General features: G+C 49.2%; 1 protein-coding gene across 3 annotated transcripts in view; it reads right to left on the bottom strand.

The window, feature by feature from the left end:
- Positions 1–18,993, bottom strand: part of b4galt2 (UDP-Gal:betaGlcNAc beta 1,4- galactosyltransferase, polypeptide 2) — a 612,340-nt gene that overhangs the window by 309,655 nt on the left and 283,692 nt on the right. The window contains exon 2 of one of the 3 annotated variants that reach the window (XM_072510744.1): positions 17,375–17,440. The exons of the other annotated variants lie outside the window; for them this stretch is intronic. Within the exon in view, the coding sequence (XP_072366845.1) occupies positions 17,375–17,440 (66 nt within the window). The remainder of the gene's footprint in view (positions 1–17,374; positions 17,441–18,993) is intronic. 3 annotated transcript variants of the gene reach the window in all.

Genomic DNA, 18,993 nt, shown 5'->3' with positions numbered 1-18,993 from the left:
TTTGGGGTGCGATTTAACTAAATGGGAACAAAGTCCCACAGCAAGCATGTTTAGCTGCGTGTTTCCTGGCGCTCGCAGCGGCGAGAGATACAAGGCTATAAAACACAACTCACGTTCAATAAGGAGCCTCAACAGGGAACGCACAGCCGAGGCACTATAAAACACAACTCGCGTTCAATGAGGCCACACATAGTTCTGCTCGCCGCAACTCCTCAATGGAGCGAGATTTCCAAGACAAAGCCTTGGGTAACTTGGGAATCTGCACATTGAAGTGAGACTAACTGTCTTGCTTTAATATGCAGATTTGCTCAAAAGTGATCCCGCCCACAATGGCTGGGGTTTACATCGCAACGTCTCACGGGATCGCATTAGACGTTCGATCTCACGAGGAGTTGCGAGCCAGATAGATCCCGGGAGCGGGGTCTCCCGGCTCTTACCAGCCATGTAGAGCTGCAGCAAGCTGCTTTTCGGGCACAGCGTGGCCAATCCACCTACCCTGCACATCTTTGGGTTGTGAAGGTGTGGTAGTCACCACTGATGCAACATCCCGTAACAGCCTCCCCGAACAGACGCTGAAATGTGGCGACTAGGGGCTTTTCACAGTAACTTCATTTGAAGCCTACTTGTGACAATAAGCGATTTTCATTTCATTTCATTTTCATGTATATATTGTATATACAGGATATTGATATAGGTGCTTTACGGTAAGGCCCCTGCACTACAGGTACAGGTCCCTGCCTGCTGGCTCCGCCCAGTAGGCGGAGTATAAATATGTGTGCTCCCAGTACAGCAGCCATTTCGCAGCTGTTGTAGGAGGCCACACATCTCAGTGTAATAAAGCCTCGATTACATCCTACTCTCGTCCTTGTATAATTGATCGTGCATCAATTTATTACACTGAGTTTTTCAGAAGATGGACCTCCGCATCAAGCCGGATCGTCTGCAGCTGCATCCGCAAGCAGACAACGCCAAAAAGGACTTTGAACATTGGCTAGCCTGTTTTGAAGCGTACATCGGGTCTGCGCCAGACCCAATCCCAGGAGCACAGAAGCTCCAGATCCTTTACACGCGGCTGAGCTCCAACGTCTTTCCACTTGTCCAGGACGCGCCGACCTACACAGAGGCCATGGCGCTACTGAAGGAAAACAACGCTCACTCTATGCCAGGCACCGCCTCTCCACGCGGCGTCAACTTCCCGGTGAGTCGGTGGAAGATTTCTGCCGCGCCCTGCTCCCCCTAGTTAGAGACTGTGACTGTCAGGTCATTTCGGCCACGGAACACTCGAATTTGCTAATGAGGCATACATTTGTTACGGGCATAGGGTCTGACTACATCCGCCAGCGCCTCTTAGAGGGGGCCATGCTCAACCTCACAGCGACCAAAAAACTAGCGCTTTCACTTCCGGTCGCATCACGCAACATTCAGGCATATGCCCCAGAACGCGCGGTCCACTTCCCCTGTGTATCGTGGACTCCGCAGACGGCCGCCCCATCGTGGACCCAATCTGTGACTGCCCTCTGCAAGGCCTGTGGAAAAAGGGACATTTCGCTGCAGCGTGCCAGGCCCGCTCAATCGCCGCTATTGTCCCGGCACCCCCCCCCCCCCTGTGCAGCCAGTGGGCTCCGCCATCTTCCCCTCCTAGGACTGCGTGCGGCCAGTGGACGCCGCCATTTTGCTCGACTCGCAACAAGTGCGGCCTCTGGGTGCCGCCATCTTGTTCCTCCCAGGACCAACGGGCGCCGCCATCTTGCATTCCCAACGACACGTGCGGCCCGTGGGCGCCGCCATATTATCCGACTCAGGACCCATGCCCGTCGGGCACCTCATCCGGCCGCTCATCGCCTGCAACCGCCAACGACCAGCCGCCTCTCGCCTCGGTCACGATTGACCAATCTCGACCACACAACCTCGCGACTGCTTCAACTAAATTGAAGGTCAATGGACACGAGATCTCCTGCCTGCTGGACTCCGGGAGCACTGAGAGCTTCATTCACCCCGATATGGTACGGCGTTGCTCCCTCGCAGTACACCCCGCTAACCAGAGAATCTCCCTGTCTTCTGGGTTCCACTCTGTGGCGATCTGGGGGTACTGCATCGCCACTCTCACTGTCAGGGAGTGGGGTTCAGCGGATTCCGCCTCTATGTCCTCCCCAACCTCTGCGCTGCTCTGCTACTCGGTCTGGACTTCCAGTGCGACCTCCAGAGCCTAACCCTGAAATTGCACCCCTTACTGTGTGCGGGCTCGCGACCCTTAAATTCGATCCACCTTCCCTTTTTGCAAACCTAACCCAGGATTGCAAACCCGTCGCCACCAGGAGCAGACGGTACAGCGCCCAGGACAGGACCTTCATTAGGTCAGAAGTCCAGTGGGCAGCACGGTGGCGCAGTGGGTTAGCCCTGCATCATCATGGCACCGAGGTCCCAGGTTCGATCCCGGCTCTGGGTGATTGTCCGTGTGGAGTTTGCACATTCTCCCCGTGTTTGCGTGGGTTTCGCCCCCACAACCCAAAGATGTGCAGGTTAGGTGGATTGGCCACGCTAAATTGCCCCTGAACTGGAAAAAAATCAATTGGGTACTCTCTAAATTTATTTTAAAAATTTTTTTAAAGGTCTGGGGTGAAATTCTCCGTAATCGGCACGATGTCCGCCGACTGGCGCCAAAAACGGTGCAAATCAGTCCGGCATCGCGCTGCCCCAAAGGTGCGGAATCCTCTGCATCTTGAGCGGCTAGGCTCGGGCCGGACTGATTTCCGCCCCGCCAGCTGGCGGGAAAGGCCTTTGCTGCCATGACGCCAACATTGCCAAATTTCTCCACACCGCCACTCTCCTCAACCTCACGTATAACAAGAAGAAGTGCGTGTTCAGCACGAACCGCTTAGCCATCTTAGGCTATGTGGTCCAGAACAAAGTTCTGGGGCCTGACACGGATCGCACGCACACTCCCCGTTCCCCACTGCCCCAAGGCACTCAAACGTTGCCTGGGGTTCTTTTCGTATTACGCGCAGTGGGTCCAAAACTATGCGGACAAGGCCCACCCACTCATTCAATCCACTGTTTTTCCTCTGACGGCCGAGGCTCACCAAGCCTTTAACCGTATCAAGGCCGACACCGCCAAGGCCGCGATGCACGCGGTTGACGGGGCGCACCCCTTCCAAGAGAGCGATGCATCAGACGTCGCTCTGGCCGCCACCCTCAACCAGGCACGCAGGCCTGTGGCATTCTTTTCCCGCACCCTCGATGCCTCCGAAATTCGGCACTCCTCCGTCGAAAAAGAGGCCCAAGCCATTGTTGAAGCTGCGCAATGCGGCATTACCTGGCTGGCAGGAGATTCACTCTCCTCACTGACCAACGGTCGGTTGCCTTCATGTTTAATAACACACGGCGGGGCAAGATCAAAAACAATAAAATCTTGCGGTGGAGGATCGAGCTCTCCACCTACAATTACGAGATTTTGTATCGCCCCGGTATGCTCAACGAGCCCCCGATGCCCTATCCCGAGGTACATGTGCCAGCGCACAAGTGGACCGACTCCGGACCTTGCACGACAACCTCTGTCACGCCATCCACATCTTCAACTCCCTCACATTCGCAGACGACGAGGACAAGACAAAGTACAAGACAGTTCTCCTCAAATTCGATACCCACTTCAGCATAGAGGTCAATGAAAGCTTCGAAAGATACCTGTTCCAGCAGCGCTTGCAGGGTAAGGACGAGCCTTTCCAATCCTTTTTAACACACCTCCGCATCCTTGCGCAGTCCTGCGGCTAAGGGCCCACCTCCGACTCCATGATACGCGACCAGATCGTATTTGGTGTTCTGTCGGTCCCCCTGCGTCAGCAGCTCCTCAAAATTAAGCAACTCATCCTTGCGACTGCCAGACCTGTGTCCTGCATGAAAATGCCACCAGCTGGTACTCCCACATACAGGCGGCTGAAACGTCCCCATGAGGCGGAACGGGTCCAAACAATTGAACACCTCCAAGGCTGCAGCCTGGATGAGGGCGGCCATTTTGCGCGCTTTTTGCGGCCTCCCGCGCTTGTACGTGCCAAACAAGGGGACGGTGACGTGGAGGAACGTGGACCGCACCGCGCATGTGCAGTGGCGCAACGAGCGTACTGACGTCACGACGTGCGGCAACTGTGGCTTCGCCCATTTAAAGCGGCAGTGTCCTGCAAAATCACGACAATGCCTACGATGTGGCAGACTTGGCCACGATGCTGCCTGCTGTCGAGCAGCTCAGCCTGACAATTTGCATTGTTTCAGCCAGCCTCGCAGGAACGTTCGGGCAATTCAACCCACGTTCACCGAGTCCGATTCCAACTTCCCGCAGATCAGTGACACCGAGGACCCGAGGGAGCCTTTTCGAGTCGCTGTTATAACAAAGACCAGGCTGTCCCCGAATCAAAACTACCAGCCGCTGTCAGTGCACACCATTGATCCAGATGACGAGTGGTGTGCCACCCTGACGGTCAACCGATCCCAGATACGATTCCGCCTGGACACTGGTGCTTCCGCTAATCTCCTAGCGTGGTCAGCCTTTCAGACCCTTGGGGTTAAACCAACCATTTTTCCGTCGACCTGCCAACTAGTGGACTACAATGGCAACGTCATTCCTGCTACCGGTTCATGCCAACTCGAAGTGGCGCACAACTCGCGAAAAGCCATCCTTCCCTTCGAGATCGTGGGCTCCTCGAAGGACTCTGTGCTAGGCGCACAGGCGTGCAAACTCCGAAACCTCGTTCAATGAGTACACTCTCTCTCTCCAGAGGACACGTTTGCCTTCCAGGATGCGGACTTCAGGGCGCAACTCAATGCCATTATCGACCAGCACCGCGACGTTTTCGAAGGCATGGGCACGCTTCCATACACTTACAAAATCCTGCTCAAACAAGACGCCACGTCTGTGGTTCATGCACCTCGTAGAGTTCCAGCACCCCTCAAGGACCGCCTCAAGCAGCAGCTGCAGGACCTCCAGGACCAAGGAGTGCTCATCAAAGTGACGGAACCAACCGACTCGGTCAGTTCCATGGTGTGCGTAAATAAGCCTTCCGGCGAGCTCCGGATCTGCATTGACCCAAAGGATCTGAATCGCAACATAATGAGGGAACATTACCCTATCCCCAAGTGCGAGGAGATCACGTGCGAGATGGCTCGGGCCAACATCTTCACCAAACTTGACGCCTCGAAAGGATTCTGGCAAATTCAACTCGACAGGTCCAGCAGAAAGCTGTGTACCTTTAATACCCCATTTGGCAGATACTGCTACAACAGGATGCCGTTTGGGATTATATCGGCATCAGAAGTATTCCACTGGATCATGGAGCAAATGATGGAGGGCATTGAGGGTGTGCGCGTCTATGTTGACGACATCATCATTTGGTCCACCACCCCGCAGGAGCATATCAGTCGCATCCAGCGCGTTTTCAAACTAACACGGGACCAAGGCCTTCGCTTCAACAGAGCCAAATGTTCCTTCGGCCAGACGGAACTCAAGTTCCTAGGGGACCACATCTCCCGGTTGGGTGTGCAGCCGGATGCGGACAAGGTGGCAGCCATCACAGCCATGCAGAAGCCAGCGGACAAGAATGCGGTCCTCCAATTTTTGGGCATGGTCAACTACCTGGGGAAGTTCATCCCCAACCTCGCCTCCCATACCACAGCTCTCCGGAACCTGGTCAGGAAGACGACAGACTTCCAATGGCTTCCCGCCCACGAGCGCGAATGGGAGGAGCTTAAGCTTACCACGGCCCCGGTATTGGCATTTTTTGGTCCCACGAAGGAAACAAAAATTTCAACGGATGCCAGCCAATCCGGCATTGGGGTGGTGCTCCTGCAACGCAATGAGGCCTCATCATGGGCCCCCGTTGCATATGCGTCACGTGCCATGACCCCCACGGAACAGCACTACGCGCAGATCAAAAAGGAGTGCCTGGGCCTGTTGACTGGGGTCGACAAATTTCATGATTACGTGTACGGCCTCCCCCAATTCACTGCCAAGACCGACCATCGCCCGCTGGTCAACATTATACAAAAAGACCTGAATGATATGACTCCTCGCCTCCAGCACATTCTGCTTAAACTCTGCCGGAACGATTTCCAACTCCTATACACCCCGGGCAAGGACCTGGTCATAGCCTATGCTCTGTCCAGGGCAGTCAACACCCCGTGTGACCCAGAGGGGTTCGTCTGCCAGGTTGACGCCCATGTGGCCTTCACGGCCTCCAATCTGCCGGCCACGGATGAACGCCTTATCCACATTCGCCGCAAGACTGCGGCTGACCCCCTACTACAGCGTGTTATGCGGCCCATGACGGACGGGTGGCTCAAGGTCCAATGCCCGCAGTTCTACAATATCAGAGACTATCTGGCAGTAGTCGATGGTGTCCTCCTGAAGCTGGACCGCATCGTGATCCCGCACAGCATGCGCCAGCTCGTTTTGGAACAGCTACACGAGGGCCATCTTGGAGTGGAGAAGTGCCGACGGAGGGCCCGAGAGGCCGTGTACTGGCCCGGCATCAATGAGGACATCGCCAACACAGTGCTCAGCTGCCCCACCTGTCACCAGTTCCAGCCGGCCCAACCACGTGAGACCCTACAGCCCCATGAGTTGGTCATGTCACCATGGTCTAAGGTAGGCGTTGACCTGTTCCATGCGCTCGGCAGGGACTATGTTCTGATTGTAGACTATTTTTTGAGCTACCCAGAAGTCGTACACCTGCATGACATCACATCATCGGCGGTCATCCGTGCCTGCAAGGAGACCTTTGTTCGTCACGGCATCCCACTCACTGTGATGTCAGACAGTAGCCCCTGCTTCGCGAGCCAGGAATGGTCCAACTTTGCCAGCAGGTACAACTTTGTGCATGTGACATCCAGTCCCCTGCACCCCCAATCCAATGGCAAAGCGGAAAAGGGCGTCCACATCATCAAACGGCTCCTCTGCAAGGCTGCCGATGCAGGATCCGACTTCTACCTCGCCTTGCTGGCCTATCGTTCGGCCCCACTCACCACGGGCCTATCGCCAGCCCAGCTGCTCATGGGTCGCACCCTCAGGACCATGGTGCCGTCCATTCACGTCCCAGACCTCGACCACGTTCCGGTCCTTCAGTGGATGCAACTGTCTCGTGCACAACACAAGGCGGCGCATGACGCTCGGGCGACTGATCTCCCTGCTCTGGCGCCGGATGACAACATTCGCATCCATCTTCCGGAGGGTGGCTGGTCTGTAACTGCTGTGGTTCTTCGGCAGGTATCTCCCCGCTCGTTCCTGGTTCGTCTGCCAGATGGCTCCATTCGCCGCCGCAATCGGCGTGCCCTTCGTCTCGTTCCACGCTCGCTACATGATCCTCCACCGGTGCCACGCCCTCCTGTTGTCCCCAACCTGGACTATGTGGAGATTCCGAATACTCTGCATCCTCCTCACTCTGCCGTGGCCCAGCCCGTTCCTCAGCCGGTGGCCCCTGACCCACCCTTGAGGCGGCCAACCATAATTCATCGCCCACCTCAGAGACTTGACTTATGAGTTTTACAATGTTGGACTCTTTGATCTGTTCTGTTATCCTGTTTCATCGTTCCAGTAGTTTGTATATAATGTTCATTTTGTTGTTGGTGTGACACCCTATTTCTCTGCACCAGGCACCTTCCCGTGTAAATAGATTAGCCTCATGTACTTAGTCATGTAAATAGCACGCACACACATAGTCAGGTACATACACTACACGATATTTATTGTCACGCAGGCACATGTTCTTTCTATAAAAGGGGGGATGTCATAATATACACCAGTATATTATGGTGCAGACACACACACTGATAGACATGCAGTGGGACCAATCAGCATACACAACACCGCAGCCAATCACCAGTGAGAGCACATGCACTATAAAGACGGGGACAGGAGAGTTCCCGCTCATTCTAGTAGCAGCCAGCTCGGAGCACAGAGCTCACAGACTGCAACACAGACATTCACCATGTGCTGAGTGCATCACCTGGTTAGGACTAGGCAAGGGTCAACAGTTAAAGCTGGTATTGCATTTACCCACAGTTCAAGTATGTTAATATAGTTAACCTTATAATAAAATAGAGTTGCACCACTTCCAGTGTTGGTGACCTGTTTGTGATCCAGAACATCCAACACATCCTTAAAGTGTGAATGTGTTCACTTTTTAGGCCGCACACAAATCCGTTCCGCAATGCTCTCTTGAAATTCTCCAAAATTACAATGAATGTACGTTTATTTCAAAGCAACAATAAAATCACCAATGTCTTCACTGCGCAACTTGATTCTTGGTTCAGTCGCAATAGCTTTCTGCAGTCTCCAGTGGTTTGGGACTGCAGTGCTGCTCAAGCCTACACACAATGTCCACCAGCGATCTGTCTTTTGGCTTAGCAGCGGCAAGCAAATTCTTTAGCATTTTATGCACTCCTGAGCCCGCTACAGTCAGAAATATCATCCTTTTTCTTTCTTCCATTGCCTGACTAACAATTGGATTATCAGGAACATCGTAAATATAGTTAGAACATAGAACGATACAGCGCAGTACAGGCCCTTCGGCCCACGATGTTGCACCGAAACAAAAGCCATCTAACCTACACTATGCCATTATCATCCATATGTTTATCCAATAAACTTTTAAATGCCCTCAATGTTGGCGAGTTCACTACTGTAGCAGGTAGGGCATTCCACGGCCTCACTACTCTTTGCGTAAAGAACCTACCTCTGACCTCTGTCCTATATCTATTACCCCTCAGTTTAAAGCTATGTCCCCTCGTGCCAGCCATTTCCATCCGCCGGAGAAGGCTCTCACTGTCCACCCTATCCAACCCCCTGATCATTTTGTATGCCTCTATTAAGTCTCCTCTTAACCTTCTTCTCTCCAACGAAAACAACCTCAAGTCCATCAGCCTTTCCTCATAAGATTTTCCCTCCATACCAGGCAACATCATGGTAAATCTCCTCTGCACCCGCTCCAAAGCCTCCACGTCCTTCCTATAATGCGGTGACCAGAACTGTACGCAATACTCCAAATGCGGCCGTACCAGAGTTCTGTACAGCTGCAACATGACCTCCTGACTCCGGAACTCAATCCCTCTACCAATAAAGGCCAACACTCCATAGGCCTTCTTCACAACCCTATCAACCTGGGTGGCAACTTTCAGGGATCTATGTACATGGACACCTAGATCCCTCTGCTCATCCACACTTCCAAGAACTTTACCATTAGCCAAATATTCCGCATTCCTGTTATTCCTTCCAAAGTGAATCACCTCACACTTCTCTACATTAAACTCCATTTGCCACCTCTCAGCCCAGCTCTGCAGCTTATCTATATCCCTCTGTAACCTGCTACATCCTTCCACACTATTGACAACACCACCGACTTTAGTATCGTCTGCAAATTTACTCACCCACCCTTCTGCGCCTTCCTCTAGGTCATTGATAAAAATGACAAACAGCAACGGCCCCAGAACAGATCCTTGTGGTACTCCACTTGTAACTGAACTCCATTCTGAACATTTCCCATCAACCACCACCCTCTGTCTTCTTTCAGCTAGCCAATTTCTGATCCACATCTCTAAATTACCCTCAATCCCCAGCCTCCGTATTTTCTGCAATAGCCTACCGTGGGGAACCTTATCAAACGCTTTGCTGAAATCCATATACACCACATCAACTGCTCTACCCTCGTCTACCTGTTCAGTCACCTTCTCAAAGAACTCGATAAGGTTTGTGAGGCATGACCTACCCTTCACAAAGCCATGCTGACTATCCCTGATCATATTATTCCTATCTAGATGATTATAAATCTTGTCTCTTATAATCCCCTCCAAGACTTTACCCACTACAGACGTGAGGCTCACCGGTCTATAGTTGCCGGGGTTGTCTCTACTCCCCTTTTTGAACAAAGGGACCACATTTGCTATCCTCCAGTCCTCTGGCACTATTCCTGTAGCCAATGATGACATAAAAATCAAAGCCAAAGGTCCAGCAATCTCTTCCCTGGCCTCCCAGAGAATCCTAGGATAAATCCCATCAGGACCCGGGGACTTATCTATTTTCAGCCTGTCCAGAATTGCCAACACCTCTTCCCTACATACCTCAATGCCATCTATTCTATTAGCCTGGGGCTCAGCATTCTCCTCCACAACATTATCTTTTTCCTGAGTGAATACTGACGAAAAATATTCCTTTAGTATCTCGCCTATCTCTTCAGACTCCACTTTTAAAACTTTGTCTCAGTAAAAAATTCTGTTCCTCTACTACTTGCTAGGAGCTTGTCCAACCAAATTTTTTTGGTTAGAGAACCCAAATTTCTATTCGCATCGCGAGATTGTAGTATCTTTGCAGGACAGAAAAGAGACGGTGTGCAGCACATAGGAAAGCAAAATACACAACTGAAAATAGCTTATTCCGGTTTGACTATATACACATACATACATAGACAAATGGCCAGAGGGTGGTGCAATTACAGATATTAAGCGTCATGAACACAAAGTAAATTGAATCAATGGTAGATAAATGGGATTTATCTAAATGTTTCTTCACCTGATAGGGTCAATAAACTTCTTCCAACGTTGCCTCTGGGTGCAGGTTATCATGCAGATGGTGTTCGAATAGCCACTGCCTGCCATTCTCCTTAGCTAGCTTACTTAGAGGTCTGGCAAGATCCATACCAAACTGTAACTCACTTATATGGGGTTGTAAATACTGTGCGTCCTTCTCGCATTGTCGCAGCTTTGCTTGAGCTTATAGCCAATTGGATAATTTAGGCTTTTGTTTCAAATTATTTCCTGAAAACAAGCTTTGGGGGAGGCTCCGAATTTCCAAATCCTGGATCGAACAGCACTCCAGGCCATTGCTGATCTTCCACAATATACTCCTGAAATATCATACACAGATTGCAAATGGTTGCTCCCTTTAGTTTTTAATATTCCATGAACAAGAAAAGTTATGAATAATGATTTCTGCTCAGGTCTCTCTGGGGTGCTGGAAGGATTTGTACAAAATGTTTGATGTGTATTTTCCAGTGACTGATGGTAAGTAATGTGTTTTTGTACTGTACTGGTTGGGTAATTTTTTGATAAAATATAGTGATGTGTGAGTAGAATGTAGTATGCTACATTTAATGGAGCACTGCTTTCATCAGAAGGTAGTCAACAATTTATTTTTGTTGCACAGGGCCACCTGTCACTTTTGTAATGTTTACTTCACAAGTAAGTAAATTAAAATGTGGTGTGGTGATATTTTGCATCAGCAGATGAAAAAGGGTTTGTCCAACATATTTTTATGAGATCAGGGTCTCTCCAACTTAATACAACCATATCCAACATTTTTTAAAGAAAACATCTGCATTAATAACTTTGGTTAGGTGCTGGACAAATGGCTTTAATTTGTTTTGAGTCGATGGCCGAGATTTAAAAAAGAATTTAGAATACCCAATTAATTTTTTTCCAATTAAGGGGCAATTCAGGGTGGCCAGTCCATGTAGCCTGCACATTTTTGGGTTGTGGGGGTGAGACCCACGCAAACACGGGGAGAAAGTGCAAACTTCACACACACAGTGACCCGGGGCCGGGATCGAACCCAGGTCCTCAGTGCTGGGAGGCACCAGTGCTAACCACTGCGCCACCAATGTTGCCCCCTTGGGCGAGATTTTAACTAATTCAAAGTCCATCCACTAAAACAGAGTTAAAATTGGGCCCGATTTGTCCAATTCTTTTATTTCCGATTGCTTTAAAATCTGTTTTTCTGCTCACTATTTAGCTATTCTGCATTTGTATTCTGCAAGAAAAGACAGTCAATCATCTCCAAACACATTTTCTCTGTTCTGAGCTTCCTGATTTAAAAGATACAATAATCTTGGTCTCAACAATTGCCTGTGGTCAAACATTCCTGGCTCCTAACAACCCTCTGTGCAAAGAAATTTCTCATAGCATCTGTCCTTACTCTTTTAAATCTATTAAATTAACTACTAGCTCCTCAGGCTAAATGAAAATTATGAGGCCAAAGACTCAAGTATGTGTGAAAAACACATATTTGTGGGGGAAATCTGTCGAGGATTAAAAGCTACTCCATGAACTAGCTCAACATTCATGAATCCTTCATTTATTGCATTTGGTAAGTAAACTAAGTAACAAATGCACATTTACGACAAAACAGAGTCATCATTCAGAAATGTGGTCAAGTTAAAAAGAGTCTGCGTGGTGGCAAATAAGCAGCAGGGTATTCTAACATCTGAACGTATCTGCACCTTGAGGAGGTGATATCACCCCTTTGAATATACTGATCAAAGAGAAAGAAGTCCACACGCACACATGTTTGGGCGCATTTCTGCAATGCCTTTGCCCATAATTCAATATGTTTATACAAATGGATGACACGGTGGCACAGTGGCTAGCACTGCTGCCTCACAGTGCCATAGACCCACGTTCAATTCCAGCCTTGGGTAACTGTCTTGTGTGGAGTTGGCACGTTCTCACCGTATCTGCGTGGGTTTCCTCTGGATGATCTGATTTCCTCCCAATTCCCGGGTTCAATTCCCGTACCGGCTGAGGTTATTCACGGAGGTCCGCCTTCTCGACCTTGCCCCTCACCTGAGGTGTGGTGACCCTCAGGTTAAATCACCACCAGTCTGTTCTCCCCCTCAAAGGGGAAAGCAGCCTCTGGTCATCTGGGACTATAGTGATTTTACCTTTAGCTGTGGCCAAGGCAACATATAAGTAACTTGAACAAGGCCTTGAGCTTGATTAGTCTTCTCTGGAAGGCCCACTATAGTGGTTCTGTGGCAAGTTAGCTTCAATTTTCCATTACCCTAAGGACAGAGAATCTTTGTTGCTGAGATTCAGAACCCAGTAGTGTGAGAATCAAGTTTCCATCCTTCTATTCTCTTGAAGCTACATATTGCCGGCACTGTATAGAACTACTCCACTTAAATCGAAAGAAGAATGATCCGTCAAACAAATCTGGCACATACTTTTGCCATTTCAGAAGAAAAATGGAATTTCAGTGTGTCACTGAAGATCAATATGCTTCTGATTAATGCACTACCGACACAAGAAAAGCAACATAAATAATATGATGCCACAGAGGTAGTATATGTCTATTTACAGAGGGAAAACTAGAAATAATCCCTTCAGTTGTTGCAAAACTGCTTGCCTCTATTCATTTTTCATTCGAGTAAAGATTGACATCGGTATTGCTATGAGGATGCAAAGCTGCAATTCTGCTTATCCGAAAACCTTGAACATCAGTATGGTTTGAGACCTGCCACCCAATTGACCAGCACAGCCTCCAATTTTACCTGCATTGTTTTAGTCCTCGACTGTACATCCCTCGTTTTTAAAATATATATCAAACTCTGAATTTTTGACCATTCATCACATTGTGAGCCAGAACACAATGTGATGAAGTGCAAAGGGCACAAAATGTGGCACAGCAGGTCTATTCCGATTTGAGAGAGATGAGAGGAGGTGTGACCTGTGGTGGTGGTGATTGAGGGGTGGGGGGGGTGCTACACATCAGGTTTCTGCTCTGACGTACCCTTGTAGCCAAGAGTAGACAAACTGCAGCTAATGATAATGTCACATTGATGGAATACAACTGGATGCTGTGTGGTTGAGGATGCTTTGTGGGAAGAAAGGGAAAAAATGGAAATGCTTCCCATTGAAAGTAAAAAGTCATTCTATTTCCCTCCAAAAGGATCCAACGGATATCACATCATAGCCAAGAGAGACAACCCCTCCCTTGCACAGCTTGAAAACCATATCTGTCTGGTTTCATCCACCGAGATGTTATATTCTTTGGATCTCTACATAATTGAAGAGAAAATTAATAAAGTAGCTTATTTTAACAATTTGAATTACAAACATAAATATTTGAATACTTTCAAAATAACTACTTTCTGATCAAATTATTTTTTATGTGATCCACATGCTCAGCTGTCCAAAATATAACATATGGCAATGTATTTGGCATGAAAAATTTATTTAAGCCCCGTCTTTCATTGGGTGCAGAGTGAAAATCTTTGGGTGAAAACAAATGATAACAAATTACTTTTGCCATGATATTCAATTGACTGTAATGAGTAGCCAAAGATCTTTAGCTTTATAGAAGGTGGAGTGTTTGCACTTCTCTCCAGATCTTTTGCCAAGAAGAGATCAGCGCCCTGAATTCATAACTGGCTATTTTCCTCATGTCCTGTAGGTGTGGGGTGCCCCCCTCCAATCATACGGATTAGAGATAAACATAAACTATCCATCCTCAAAGGATCAAGTATTTTTTTTTTAAATATATATATTTTTTAATATATTTTTATTCTCCTCCTTTTTCACATTTTCTCCTGAATTTACACCCACCAACAATAAACAATAATCAGCCACAGATATGTCAATCCCCATAACAATAACAACGATCCCATCCTCCCACCAACCCCCAAACATCAGCCCACGTTTACATAAACAAATGACAAAAAGGAATCAGGGATTACCCATAGTCATCCTTAATATACACAGCCCCCCTCCCCCCCAACTAATGTTCGATGTTATCCAGTTCTTGAAAGTGCATAATGAATAATGCCCATGACTTGTAGAACCCCTTTGTCCTTCCCCTCAGTTCAAACTTAACCTTCTCAAGGTTCAAGTATTCCAACAGGTCCCCCCGCCACGCCAGGGCACTGGGTGGAGAGGCTACTCTCCATCCCAGCAGGATCTGCCTTCGGGCGATCAACGAGGCGAAGGCTACGATATCTGCCTCCGCACCCGTTTCCAACACTGGCTGGTCCGAAACCCCGAATATGGCCTCCTGGGGACCCGGGTCCAGTTTCACAGGCAACACCTTGGAAATTACCCTAAAAACCTCCTTCCTGTACTCCTCTAGCTTTAGACAGGAACAAAATATATGAACGTGATTAGCGCCCGCCCCCCCTCCCCCCCGCAACGCTCAAACACATCTTCTACTCCTTCAAAGAATCGGCTCATCCTCGCCCTCGTGCTCTGTATACCACCTTCAGCTGCATCAGCCCCAACCTGGCACATGAGGTGGAGGCATTCACTCTCCGGAGCACCTCACACCAGACCCCCTCCTCTATAACCTCTCCCAGCTCTTCCTCCCACTTTGCTTTGATCCCTTCCAGTGGTGCCTTATCCTCTTCCAAAATAGCTCCATACACCACTGACACTGCCCCCTTCTCCAGTCCCCTTGTCGTCAGCACCTCCTCCAGCAATGTGGAGGCCGGTTCCTCCAGGAAGCTCTGTATCTCCTTCCTGGCAAAATCTCGAACCTGCATGTATCTAAACATTTCTCCCTGCTCCAGCCCATACTTCGCTTCCAGCTCCCTCAATCCTGCAAACCGACCCCTAAGAAACAAATCTTTTAGTGTCTTAATCCCCTTCTCTTCCCATTTCCAAAAACTTCCATCCCACTTCCCTGGCTCAAATCTGTGGTCCCCCCGAATCGGCATTTCCCTTGACCCTGCCCCCGACCCGAAGTGGTGGCGAAACTGCCTCCAGATTTTCAGTGAAGCTATTATTACCGGACTCCCTGAGTATTTCCCCGGAGCTATCGGGAGCGGCCCTGTTGCTAGTGCTTTCAGCTCCGACCCCCTGCACAAACTCTCCTCCATTCTGACCCACTGAGAATCAACCCCTCTGACCCAGCTCCGCACCTTCTCCACATTCGCCGCCCAGTAGTAGTACAACAGGTTCGGGAGATCCAAACCCCCTGCCTGCCTGCCCCTCTGTAGCAGCACCTTTCTCACTCTGGCCACCTTCCCTCCCCATATGAACGAGGTAATCATTCCCTCAATCTCCCTGAAAAAACCTTTGTGAGAAAAATCAGCAGGCATTGAAAAATAAACAGGAATCGCGGCAACACATTAATTTTAACCGCCTGTACCTGACCCGCCAGTGACAGAGGGAGACCATCCCACCTTGCCAGATTGGCTTTCACTCTCCCCACCAAACTAGAGATGTTGTACCTGCGAAGCCTCCCCCACTCCCGGGCAACCTGCATCCCCAGATACCTAAAGTGAGTCCCTGCCTGACGGAATGGCAGCCCCCCCACCCTTGCCCCCACCCCCGGCCGAGACACCACAAAGTACTCACTCTTGTCCAGGTTCAGCTTGTAACCCGAGAAAGACCCAAATACCCGCAGTAGCTCCAATATTCCTCCTATCGACGCACTCGGTTCCGACACATACAGCAGCAAGTCGTCGGCATATAAGGACACCCTATGCTCTATCTCCCCCCGCACTATTCCTTTCCATGCTCCCGAACTTGTCAATGCGATGGCCAACAGCTCAATCGCAAGTGCAAACAGCAGGGGGGACATCGGACATCCCTGTCTCGTCCCACGGTGGAGAGAAAAGTATCTCGAGCTGACATTGTTTGTGCGGACACTCGTCTTCGACTCTTTATAAAATAGCTTTACTCAGTTCACAAATCTTGGTCCAATCCCAAACTGCTCCAGAACTGCCATCAGGTACCCCCATTCTACCCGGTCAAACCCATTCTCAGCGTCCAATGCCACAACAACCTCTGTTTCCTTCCCTCCCGCCGGTGCCATAACGACGTTCAAAACCCTCCTAATGTTCGGACAAAGCTGCCTCCCTTTCACGAACCCCGTCTGATCTTCACCTATTACCTTCGGGAGGCACTCCTCCAGCCTACCCGCCAGTACCTTCGCCAATACTTTTGCGTCCACATTCAGAAGTGATATGGGCCTATACAACCAGAATCAAGTATTTATAATGGTTGCTCACACCGATGGAAGGGGGTCCATGCCTGTTAAATTGTTACTCAGCCTTTGCACCTTTCCAAAGAAAAACAACCACCACACCATGTCTCTGATCTATCAGGAAAATGCCATTAACATTCCGTCACAGAACCACAATGGAAGATCATTCTTTCTCTCCCAAAGAGGCCACCAGAATTAAGTGGTGAAACACATTGTCAGTTCTCACCAGCCTCACTCCTTCCAACCAAATCACCAGGAAAAAAATCTGACAAACCCACTTTCAAAACTACATCATCAGGGAGCAGAACAAGATAGATGTAACATTTCAAAGGAAAGTTGACATTGCGTCTCCAGACAGAGGTACTGTGATGGCCACCTGACTCAGTAATACAAAATAGCCCATTACCAATTACCAAAAAGGAACAAGACTTAAGGCTCAGATTAACTAAAAGCCATACATACAGTGAAAGCAGCAGGACTACCTCCCATTCGAAATCTTTCCATTGTGGCAAATTGCTGGGGCTACTTTAAAGTGCTGAAGGAGGACAGGTCAAGTCTGAGCTGCTGGCTGCAGAGGATAATCACAAGTCAGCAGGTAAAGCAATCAGTCCAATTTGCCGCTTCTCTTATAATCCAGCTTACCTCTGATAACAGACAAAAAGCTGCTGGAACTGTGAGAGCATTCATTATTGATGGCTTGCTTTGGAGCTGGAGAGCAAAGACAACGATAGGGGGAGTGAGATTCATCACACATGCACTTAAATCGGTTCCTGTGGTAATACTGGGACGCCACTTCCATTCCCTACTCTATTTAAGTTGCCACAACGAACAGCAGGACCATATGTTTTCACCCCTCCCCAATACGCTCCCCCACTGTCAGCTTCCTCCACATAAGAAACGGGGAGGCAGTGACGTGGTATTGTCGGTGGACGCAGGGTAATGTCCCTGGTGACCCTTGTGGTATTCAAACCCACCATGGCAAATGGTGAAATTTGAATTCAATACAAATCTTGAATTAAAAGTCTCACGATGACTCTGAAACTATTGTTGATTGATGTAAAACCTATCTGGTTCGCTAATGACCTTTAGGGAAGGAAATCTATCGTCCTTGCCTAGTCTGGTCGAAATGTGACACCAGATCCACAGCATTGTCGTTAGCTTTTAAATGCCCTGCGGGGTGGGCAGTAAATGTTGATCCAGCCAGCGATGCCCATATCCCATGAACAAATTTTTTAAAACGTGAGTAAAAATTGCTCATCCCACAGGCGGCAAGACCTGGACAAAATTCATATTTAGGCCTGTGGTATTCAATGCCACAGAACTGCCAGGTCATGACTATCTCCAACAAGAGAGTAACCACCTCCCCCTGACAATCAACAGCATTGCCATTGTCAAATCTCCGACCATAAACATCCTGGGGGATCAGAAACTTAACTGTGGTCAGAAGAGTAAGTCAAAGGCTGGAGAAAGTAATATCGTCTTGACCCCCCAAAGCCTTTCCAGTGTGTGCAAGGCGTAAGTCAGGAGTGCGACAGAATACCCACCACTTGCCTTGAGCAGAACTGATGAAAGATCATCAATCTACAACCTTAACTTTATTTCTCTGTCCACAGATGCTGCCAAATCTGTGCACTGTTTCCAGCATTTTCAGAAAAATCCATCCTGAGGGAATTTAGAAAAGGAGCTAAACAAGAGTGACACATATAAGTGCTAATGGTACAAATCTCAGGAATGTGCGATTCTGCAAATGCCTGAGGAGAACGCCTCGACAGTTATCATAGAATTTACAGTGCAGAAGGAGGCCATTCGGCCCATCAAGTCTGCACCGGCTCTTGGAAAGAGCACCCTACCCAAGGTCAACACCTCCACCCTATCCCCATAACCCAGTAACTCCACCCAACACTAAGGGCAATTTTGGACACTAAGGGCAATTTATCATGGTCAATCCACCTAACCTGCACATCTTTGGACTGTGGGAGGAAACCGGAGCACCCGGAGGAAACCCACGCACACACGGGGAGGATGTGCAGACTCCGCACAGACAGTGATCCAAGCCGGAATCGAACCTGGGACCCTGGAGCTGTGAAGCAATTGTGCTATCCACAATGCTACCGTGCTGCCCCTCAAAAGTTAACTCAAATCAGTGCTCAAAATGGCATCAGTAGTCAGGTTGAGTGGGCAGCACGGTAGCACAAGTAGATAGCAGTGTGGCTTCACAGCGCCAGGGTCCCAGGTTCGATTCCCTGCTGGATCACTGTCTG

Source organism: Scyliorhinus torazame, chromosome 7 (genome assembly GCF_047496885.1).
Source record: "Scyliorhinus torazame isolate Kashiwa2021f chromosome 7, sScyTor2.1, whole genome shotgun sequence".
In the NCBI taxonomy this organism is placed as follows: Eukaryota; Metazoa; Chordata; class Chondrichthyes; order Carcharhiniformes; family Scyliorhinidae; genus Scyliorhinus; species Scyliorhinus torazame.
Note: the sequence above shows the minus strand (reverse complement) of the source record. Positions and strands in the feature narration are given on the sequence as shown.